The sequence below is a fragment of the Mesitornis unicolor genome, unplaced genomic scaffold (assembly GCF_000695765.1).
Source record: "Mesitornis unicolor isolate BGI_N332 unplaced genomic scaffold, ASM69576v1 scaffold590, whole genome shotgun sequence".
Taxonomy (NCBI): Eukaryota; Metazoa; Chordata; class Aves; order Mesitornithiformes; family Mesitornithidae; genus Mesitornis; species Mesitornis unicolor.
This window is the reverse complement of record NW_010156057.1, coordinates 1-10,753: the sequence shown is the minus strand read 5'-3', so window position 1 is coordinate 10,753 and position 10,753 is coordinate 1. Positions and strand designations below refer to the sequence as shown.

At 43.3% G+C, this 10,753-nt stretch overlaps 1 protein-coding gene across 1 annotated transcript; it reads right to left on the bottom strand.

The window, feature by feature from the left end:
• Positions 1-613: 613 nt before the first annotated feature.
• Positions 614-8,508, bottom strand: EDEM1 (ER degradation enhancer, mannosidase alpha-like 1). The gene is made up of 10 exons (XM_010193945.1): positions 8,408-8,508; positions 7,394-7,565; positions 6,064-6,247; positions 5,377-5,551; positions 4,688-4,808; positions 4,054-4,224; positions 3,383-3,456; positions 2,715-2,811; positions 1,829-2,014; positions 614-974 (listed from the first exon to the last, which is right to left on the bottom strand). Exons 1-10 carry the CDS (start codon positions 8,506-8,508, stop codon positions 885-887), a joined length of 1,371 nt encoding a protein of 456 aa, XP_010192247.1. The 3' UTR covers positions 614-884.
• Positions 8,509-10,753: the final 2,245 nt, after the last annotated feature.

The following is a 10,753-nucleotide window of genomic DNA, read 5'->3' as shown; positions in this document are numbered from 1 at the left end:
GAAAACTTAAGGCACTAACATATTAATGCTGTCAGGAATGTGAAATAGTTTGTTCTTCACACACTGTGATACCAGTTCTTAGCAGCATCTCTCCTGAAAAGGCACTGAACACATGGCAAGTAACAAAACTTTTGGAACTTCTGCTCAGCTATTTAAAGTTAGCTGCTTGGGCAGCTGAGTGGCTTTGCAATTTCCCCTTCCCTCCCCCCATTCCCTCACAAAAAAAGGCACCTGATTTGTTTTATTACTGGTTTCTGTAGCCACAGGCTCCTGCAATGATGCAGTTCTATACAACTGGGTATATGGGGGGGTATCATGACTACACATAGCCCCTTATATGAGGAGTTCTCTTTTCTAGACACAGCGTTTTTGTTTCAGCAAAACCCAACAGCAGTGGGTTCCTACCTGAGTAGTCCTGAAGGTTGTGTATTGCTAGTCAGAATAAATCAATGATCAAACCCGGTGTAAGAAATTGCACTTTCCCATTCCTTCCCCGATCCCAAGATAACTTCAAATTAAATACTAGCCCCTTTAGAAAAGGGACATTTGTAATACAGCTACAAAGAGGTAGCTAAGTGGCACATGCCAATTTTCTTTTCATTTTTTTAAAAAAAAGTATATTCAGCCTTCATTTGCATCTTTTTTCAGAGGAAGTCTTAAAACAAGAAATCTCTATTCAGTGGCACGTGGAGTTACCACAGTTGAGAAGACGAAAGTCGCAGGAGAACTCGATCTCCCTTCAGGTCCGTAATTGAAAACTGCCAAGCACGGGGGAACCCAAGTGACCGAGCGTTTGCAGGTGTGCAGCTGGAGAGGAGAGGAACATCTGCAGCCAAATCCCCTGCTCCTCCTGACAGACGACAAAAGTTAATCTGAAGAACAGTTCAGATCAAGCCCACCATTCGGTCAATCTGTCTCATGTAGTTACTCTTCAATGGCAGTAGGTACCTCCTCTCATCAGGAACTCTGTTACACTGGCAATAAAATAAGAATACTTTTAAGAACTCAAAGACAAGAACAGGCAATCCCATGCCCTCTAATCTAGCAGGTGTTTCGGCACCAGTAACCATCCGTTTCCACCCAGTACAGAAGATCGTACCAAACAGCACATTTGGGTACCCTTCGCAAGCTCCCAGCACAAATCACGTAAATGAACAGCAAGGGTTTCCTTAGCGCAGGCTGCAAGCTTCCAAACAGACGCCAAACTACTGCAGCTTTTTACTCAACTGAGACTTCTTTCACTATGACAACTGTGAACATTTTTTAAAATAATGCTCTTTTTCTGCAGGATTAGGGGGAGGAGGAAAGGAACCACGCTAGAACCTACTAGCAGAGATTTTTTAAAAAGCATTCTGTATTAACAGCCCATCTATTTTGGTTGGTGATAGGCACCGGGTCCATAGCTCTGTACTAAGGTCACCTTTACGTGCCTCAAAACCATTCTGAGAATAAAAAGCTTTGTTTAAGTGACTCTCTCCTTTGCTTCTCCCCCATCACAGCAACACTGGAAGATTTCAAGGACAAAGAAAAGGGGAAGGCAAAAATAATTGGAAGTAAGTTAACAATAAATTGCTGCAACCTACTTAAAAGGGGACAGGTTTCACCTTCAACATAATCACTCTCACATTATCCCAATCCATTCACTCCACTACGAAAAAACAAAAGCGTTTTCCACAAGGGAGCTCCTCAGATATTTGACATTTACAAAGGAAACACTGCAGAGCCCTAAAGTAACACTTCCAAATGGCTCTTTTTCGACTGCCTGACCCAGCTGAACAAACATCCCTTTCCCAGCAACACAACTGAGAACTCTCTGTGTATTCCTTACGTTAGAGCTGAAGTTGACTGCCTTTAATTCGTTAGGTTTCACTTTTTCTGTGCTGTCCTCTTCTCCGGGGAGGATGTCTTGCCACAGGGAGTTACGGAAACGTTCATCCACAGACACAACATGTCCCTCAGTAGTAAACATATACTTATTTCCAGATTTATGCAGTGGATTCTCTTCATCAAACAACTGAAAAAGAGATGGGAGAGATGGCTATAGTACGTGTGCAACATTCTTCATGTACCATCAACAGTGAGTTAAAATGCATCTGAAGGATCACACAAACAGCACACCTTTTAGTGCTAAATGGGTAACTACTGTAACAGCAAATGGAAACCACTGGTTTTAATGCAAGGGAGTTATTTTAACAGTTAAAGAGGGAGAGCAAAAGAAAAACTTTTCACACGACTTAAGCCGCCCTTATGTTTCTAAGCTGCACTATGCAGGCATTTCTAGGCTGGCATCCACTGTTTCCAATTCAGTCACAGATTTATTTGTTTTTCTACACTAAAGGAGATTGAGAAAAGTAGCTTCAGCAGTGTTGGCTCAAATGCTTTCTCCTGTGACTGCCAAAGCCTGGTGGGGAGAAATCGGCGGCTGCTGCGAGGCAGGCAAAATGGCAACAAGCAGTCGTTGAGCTCCAAGCTGAGCGGTGGCTTCCTTCCCTTCCCAGCTTCCCCAGGAGCTGCCAGCTCTGCAGCCAGCACTGCCCAAACCTCCAGGATTAGGGCAGCAAAGACATAAAGAGCAGCAAGTTTTCTGATAGCTAAACCCCAATCTTCCCCTGAGCCCAGCACAGTTTCTGATTAGCACCATCCCACCCTGGTATGCCATGTTTGTGTGCAGCACATGCAGGAAACTATCTTTGAAAGGAAGGACATACACATACCAGGTACAAATATTTACATGTTTCACTGAGAAAAAAGCTCTCCATTCGATCTTCCTTTGTCTTCTCTACAACGTGGTGTAAAGTGGCATAGCCACACCTGCAAGATTTAAGATGAGTCTAGGTTGAATTCCCATGCACCCCAATCTCAAAGCAATCCCTGTACATTCCTTAACTTCCGACCATTCGAATCTTCCTTCTGAGTCTTGCAGGAAGTTCAGATACTGAGTATTACAGTCAGGATTCATAGTTACTCTCTTGAAAAGAAAACTGATACGCAACAGTATTTGTCTTAGAGGCCATTCCCCCAGTTTAGTTACACACCATGGGCCCATGAGGTTAGAAATATTCTTGCAGGATCCATGGGAAAAAACAAAACAAAACAAAAACAACCTACTAAATTTACCAGGCTTTAGCAACTGACCATCAACAATGCACTCAAAGGTAGTTAGAACATTTTGAAGGCATAAAATTGTCACTGGACTATAATTTTATTTTCAGATGAGGAAGAAATAATTGCTTAATAAAGGAATCATGACTTGTGGTGTTCATGCAAGGTTGGGTTTTCTGGTTTAGTGTATTTTGCAGATCGGATTCTATCCATATAATATTTATATAATAAAATATATGCATACAGCAGTGAGGTAAGATAAAGAACATTGAGGACTGACTTTGCTTTTGTGTATTTTTCCAGACTCTGCAGAATGTCCATTCCCACATGAAGGTAAAATGGGTTCTTTGTGGCCTAAACAAGGAAGTCAGACAAGAGTTAGAGTCAGCAATTTCAAAACCTTGTAAAAATAACACTTACAACAAAGGCCCAGTAGTATCAGACTCTCGTGTGTTACAGTAAATTTATCTTTATAGGAACATGACTTAGATTACTCTGTGCAAGCTTCTCACTTTGCTTTAATGTAAATCCTAATATAACTTGTAGTAAATTCAAGCTCTTTGATAGCTTTCTTGCAGCCAGGAAGTTATTTTGGTTTACTACATCTTCCGCCACTTGGAGACTGTGCCCAGACAACACAGCAAGGAAAGCTATTACATTTACTTCAACAATTTCTATTAAGAAGTCGCAAGTCCCTACCTTGTAAAAACCTGCCAGCTATTTTTTTAAAAAGGTTGTTCAGTCTCATTTTTTTCTGTCTTATAAAAAAATGTTATTTTTAATAGCACTGCATAACAATCTAGAGCCCAAACAGAGACCTCTGTATAAGAACAGGCAGTTCCAGAAGCACCAAGTTTTAGAAGGCCAGAGGCTAGCGGTAGCAAAAGTGACTTTCTGAACGAAAACACTGTCGCCAAAACATGAGCTTGTACGCTGAGAAAAGTCAAGTACCTGATAGAGAAGATACGTGGATTCCACCAACTCTGGCCTCAGCGGGTAAAAGGGAACATCCGGTGCTTGCAATTGCCAGTTGTATCTTTCTGGGAGAGCTCCGTATCGTTTCCATATGGCATAATAAAAAGCGTGGAGACAAATAGCATCTTCCACATCTCCTATCAATACCTAGGCATAACAACAGCCGTAAACACGTGCACTTAATACTACAAGCCAGCAAACTGCTTTCTGCTCTGTATAAGAATATGCCATATAACTAAACACTCCCCTCACAAGGAGACACAACTAAAAAACTCAACCCAAAAGAGAAAGGTAACGTATTAATTCCTTTGCACTAAAAGCTTTAGCAGACCTCAGCCTCACAGCACAGTAAACAAATGCTGAGGTTAAACAAGAAGAGTTTAAAGTATCTCAGATCGCACACAGAGCAGGCCAGGCCTTACAGTACTGTTTTGCTGACACAGAAGCTGAACTGCCCCAAGACTCTCTTATCAGAGCAGCCAGATGTGAAGCCACAGGTTGAAGCTCATCTCACAAGAGATGCTCAGACTCACTCACAGCCCAGGATAAGAATGAACCTTTCTGACACCCTTCTGCTGCATTGTTTGGTCTTTAACAAATCAAAGTTTACCTGCAGCCCAGGAAAAAAGGCTTGCAAAGAGTCGATCCACGTGTTCATCAGCTGTCCTGTGAACATGTTCACATTAACATACAGAGGAGGGTCACCTTCACCTTCATTGCAAGCTTCTCGACTGCCAAGTAACAATAAGCATGTGTAAATATTCGCTATTTCAGAAGAACACAATGCACATTTCACCTCACAGCACAGCCACCAGAGAAGGAGCCGCACATTTGTCATGTCAGGCTCAAAACCATTTTGAAAAGAACAGTCAGTCATGCTCTCAGAAAAATTAATTCATTAATTCTCAAATCCTGAAGTTTTATCAGCAGAACCTCTACCAAAAAGTCATGCTAGGTAAGATCAGGCCTTAAGAAGCAGTAAATCAGCTAATTTAATACATTTCCTTTGCAGTCCGACAGCTTTCTCTCAACCTAACACTTACTAACTTGGACAGTAACCAGTTTAGCTGCTTTGCACCAATAACACAATTCACATTAGTAGACTAAAGAGTGAAGGGAACGCTAAAATTTATTTCCATGGTGACTACCACAGAAAGAAAATTGTGTTTTTAGAGGGAAAAAAAAACTAAAAAAGAACACCACACATTTTCTCGAGTGTGACTCAAAACACTGTGCAATCTCTCGCTTCTTGCTAGAGTACTCATCACTTAAGGAACTGATAGGCATGAAATAACATACCCTCTTCTTAAGTGGTTCTGAATGTTCCTATAAGCATCGTTGAACATTTCCAAGTCTTCCTTTTCTCCAAAGAGGATGTAAGATTTCAGGAGGTACTCATAGAATGAATCCGACCCTGCTCCCAATCCACTTTGCTTTCCAACCCAATGGCCAGTTTGAATATTCACAACATTTCCTTTTAGAACAGACAAAAAGTTTGGTCTAAAATTGCACAGGACAACAGAGAAAAATAATCAAGAACGAGAACTTAGAAATATTACATCTTCACAACATCTTAAGGAGGAATGACTACAGATTACTATCAAAATAAAGCGTTAAGAGTGCATTCATCCAAGGAACCAGCACACACATGCAGTTGTTGTAAGTACTTTTTAGTCATCTGCCAATCTAAATTACATTAATAGGGATACAAATGCAGGAACTTCAGTTTCATTTCCCAGTTCCGTGAAAAATTTGTCTTTGGAAACCTGTGCCCTAAGAAACCATTCAGACACTCCATTTTTCTTCCAAAATCAAAAAGCGTCATTTGGTCAACAGACACCACGAGCACACAAGGAGAGCACGACTTAACAGCTACAGAGGAAGGAGATGTGCAAAAGAAACCTGTAGCATGATGGCATTCTGCTACAGGAGACTGTGGGAAGTCAAACATGGAGCCAGTCGCTGCAGCGTGGCCTCAGAGATTACCTAGCAGCCCCGTGTTATTGCTCCTGAGGCTCCAGAGCGCTTTGACTGCTCTCCTGGCCACCCACTCAAAGGTGGAATCGCCGAGCAGGCGGCTGAGGATACCAAACTCCACCAGCAAGGACCCGGCTCCTGCAGTGCAGGTTTCATTGTTGCTGTCTGGAGGTACCCCCTTCTTCAGATTGACCTGTGAAGCAGATAGAGAGTGCTAAGAGCAAGAAGGCACCTCAGACAGCTGGGCTCTCACCTGCCCATCTTGTATTTATTATAAAGCCTTTCCATTAGTTTTTGCAGTATGTAGTGTGCAATGTGTAAATAGTTAGAAAGCCAACGTATCATTGCTTGGTCAAAAAGCTTTTCTGAAGAATTCCTGAAACTCATCTTCAGGCTTTGCTCAGGGTGGGCAAACCTAATTTTGCTACTCGTATACTTGCTAGCCCTTCCAAATTTCAGAGCACTTTTTCACCATTTCTACTAAACATTCAGGTTCTTCCAAGCACGGTGCAAATATTGCTTCCCCTCATTTACTGCTCTTGAAACCAAGAGTTTCCTCAGTGAATGCTCCTCAACTTCTCCACAGAACAAAATGCTGAAGGGAAGTTACACCACCCTCAACTGCTTTACCAGGCTCTGAGCAGAACTGAAAGCTTCTGTTTCTACAGCCTGACAGGTCTGGAGGAAAAGCAGTGCTGCAGTCCCCAGAAATTAAAAGTAGCCAGGCAAATACTAATTAATTTTCAGTTGAGAGTTCTTCCACTAGAATTGACATCTTTTTCCTCGTTCAACTGCATCTGCTTAAACCAAGAGGATGCAGCATTTAAGAATATCCCAGTATCACTGAGTACTCACAGAGCAGTATTCAATAAAGTTACAAATTCCAAGCCCAGTATGACAAGTATTTTTGGTTAGTTTTATTTTATCACAATTATCTTACTACCAAGTCACCAATAAAGTCACTCTCCTAGGCTATTTTCCTTTACAGTACTTTTAGTTAACATTTTCAATGACAGCCTTGTTTCTTGCTGCATGATACATAGGAAGAAAGCACAGGGCAGGGCATGATCCAGCTAAACAGCACAGAAACAAATGACTGCTGACCCATAAGGAACAATATACACAGAGTCAGAAAACAGCCTAAGGAAAACCTTTACTAGACATAAGGAGCGATTTATATCCCATGCATGTCACCATAACTTAGTGCAGTTCTCCCCCCACGCCTTTTTAATGTAACTTAGAGCAGGTTCGACACTCCAAGCGCACAGAGCTCGAGTTGTAGGACAGGTGAATCACTACTTTTAGATGCTTTCCCCACTGCGCTGACATCCCCACTTACCCGAGGGTAGGGAATCCCCGTCTTGGTGTTCTCGAAGGCTGGGAGCAGCCGCACTGCCAGGTCTCGAGCCATATGCAGCAGTTCATTGTCGTAATCCTTAATGGTCATATTGCCAAAAGGCTGCCTGCTATCTGTAATGATGATGTGGGCAGAAAGCAGGCTCCCCAAAACCCTATGGGAAAATGAAAAGATCTTCAGTTTTTAAATCTGTTCTTCAGCCATATCCTTATCAGTCCGACGTTCAACAGAAATACTACTTCGTGCACCTTACAGGCACTACAGAAAGAGATCTGTCTTTTTTCCCCACCAGTAGTGAAAACATCTAGAAGTCATGGTTTGCCACCCACAGTAATCCCAAAATTCAGTTCTGTAAAGTTTACCTAACCCAGTAGCTCTGTACAAGATAACAAGCCTATGAGTGAAGACCTCCTCGCTCCAATGCTAGTAAGGTTGCTATATAAACTTAATGTTCAGAAAAAAGAAACCTAGCCAAGTTAAGCAGCAATTAACACTGTTTAAGACATTCAGAAAACAAATCTATGTAAAATCAGACAGTATCTTAAACTCATCTCCAAGACAGACAGGCCTGTTTTTTCATCTAAAATGAAAGTGAAATCAAGCAGAAGGTCCACGGAAGAAAACCAAAACAGGGAAAACCTGTCAGCAGGGTTGGTGGTTGTGCACAGATCCGAGTTCCCGCAGCAAGAGCGGCAACAAAACAGCAGCAGCCTGCAAGCCACAGACAGCTGAGACCACCACTGTGTCACTGCTTCAAGCCACACGTGACCCATTAGAATTGTTCTCATCTTGAAAGAACGGAATATTTTCATAAAAGGTAAAAACAAAACAAAACCAACAACAAACAAACAAACAAAACCCCTTAAGGAGCAACTATGGAATCAAGCCTACCAAAGACACCCTCAGCAATGATTTTCCTTTGGTTTTCCCCATACATGCACACCAAGTCTTTAACCATGGTATTGTTTTAAAGACAGAAACTTAAGAGCAACGTACCTGATTGTTGCCTCGAAAACTTGGACCGTTGAGTCCTTATCGAACGAAACCGTGTCAATCACCAACTTCACTGCTTTCTGGAATTCTGACGAGTTTCCCATTACCTTTTACATAAAAACAAAGCTACTTTGTCTAACTGTTGCTCCAGGCTTTCATCATGCAGAAGCTTCTGAAACGTGAGAGACTCTACAAACCAGAAGTTTTATATTTGAGGAAAGAAGTTAAATACTGCCACAGAAGGTATGGATAGGACACAGAGCCACTGGTGAACGACGACAGGTAGGCAAACGCTTACCCAACGCACCATCAGCCACGTAGCACGGATCCCTAACTGCAGTTTCAGTTAAAGCCAACGTTTTCCTCGCTTCCTCCTTTCAGTTCTGTTCATCACTGTTCAGTTAAAACGGCTGAGACCTCCTCGCTGCAGAGCTGAGATTTCAGTGAAGCAACGGGAAGTATTTTATAACCCAGGGCACACACACAGTCCTTGCACACACCACCTTCTCCACAAGAACTGAGAAACACACTACGGATCGCGGGCATTGGAGGGCTCTGACCACGCGCCAGGACGCCGGCTATCGGCCTGGTTGCAAAAATGAGACCATTAAACATAAGTATGCATAAGGGGTTCAAGAAGGAGCTCTTCTCCACAGTACCGTGCTACTAGTACTACTAACATAGAACTCAGTTGCTTCTCCTATTGCCTTCAATTTTTATCAGAAATGCATATGATGGTGTATTTTAGCAGGCAAAAAGCAGCCATGCAGCTTTTCCCCTTCCTTTCATAGCTCTTCCTACAGACTGACCCTTAAGGCCCTACAAGCCCTCTCTGCCAAGCAGAACAAGCAGAACTATTTCAGTCGTCTTGAATAAGATGAACTCTCCTCCTGACACATCTGTCAGCAACCCATGCATGTCCTAACTCACATCCACCCTTTCTGGACATCAAGTGACAACAGCATTCCAAAACAGATCTCACCTGAGCTATGGGGAGATCTCCAAAATTTCCTCTGTCCCCTTTGGAAAACTCTCCTGATACAGCCCCACTACTCTCAGCCTTCCCTGCACGTGTAACACTGCCAGCTCATGACCCAGCTGTTCACTGATACACAACCAGCACCACCTTCTCCTCAGAAGTGAAGGATTTAATAACCTCCCACTTACAAACTATTAGACCTTTTAATTCATATTCTTGAAGTTCATTACAATTCTAATTGGCTCCTCACCTTCTCTTCATTTAAGAGGCGATCCCTATGAAACAGTAGCACTTTTTGCATTAACAGTAACGTGCAAAGACTAAAACAGCACCGGTCCCGTGGCAGGTCCTTGGAAAACACAGTGGAATAACTCTCTCCAGTTTGAGGCTGTCTGATGCCATCTTCCTTCAACTTCTCACCAAGCTTCTCTACCTTCACCCCAGCTCTCCAGCTCCACTAGCTTTTTGATTTTAAAAAATACAGAGCTGATTCAAGATATCAGATCTACTGTGGCCGTAAGTTCAACCTCAGAACAAGGGACAGTACCAGGGCAGACGAACCTAGCAATACCCATCTTCAAGAGAGCACTGAATAAATTAACACTGTACAACATACTCATTTTCCCCTTTAACTCTCTCCCTTAAAGTCCGTTCCAGCACACAGCCTGCTGTTGAGGTGGCTGCTCACCACCACACTCTCACTTCAATCCACCCATCCCACAACCCAGACCTGCAGCTCCCTCTTCTAAATGAAGCCCTGTGCCCAGCAGCGACCCTTGACTCCCAGCTTCCCACACCAGAGTCGGGAATAAACCACGCTGTGAATTGTGACAGGCACCCATTTCACCGCCAACAGCTGGACTGACAACAAACAGCGAGACCCACGTGCATTCAGGGGCTTCTCATCCCTCAAAACCTCCTATCCAACCGACTTCAGCCTTTCAGCCATTAATACTCGCATCGTGCTAAGACACCGCCTTCAAAATTTACTCAGCAGAAGGATTACTCTTTGGTGACACGTCCTAGCTACATTAACGTAATTTGTGAAATTCAGTGTGTTTGCTCCAGCCGCTAACCCCTTCCCTCCCTAATCTCCCTCCTGACTAAATTTAAGGGGGCGACAGAGTCATCCCGCACAGCAATCGCAGCCGGACGGTTCACCGCTGACCCCTGGCAGTGAAGCTCGGCTACAGCGGGCCAGGGCAGCTTTGGGGTTGCCCTCAGCCGCTTCAGGAAGGAAAGGTGAGGTTGGGTGGGGTGGCCATGTATGTTAGGGAATGCTATGACTGCCTAGAGATCAGCAACAGGGACAACAGGGTTGGGTGCCTATGGGTGAGGGTCAAGGGGAAGGCCAACAAGTCAGGTATCAT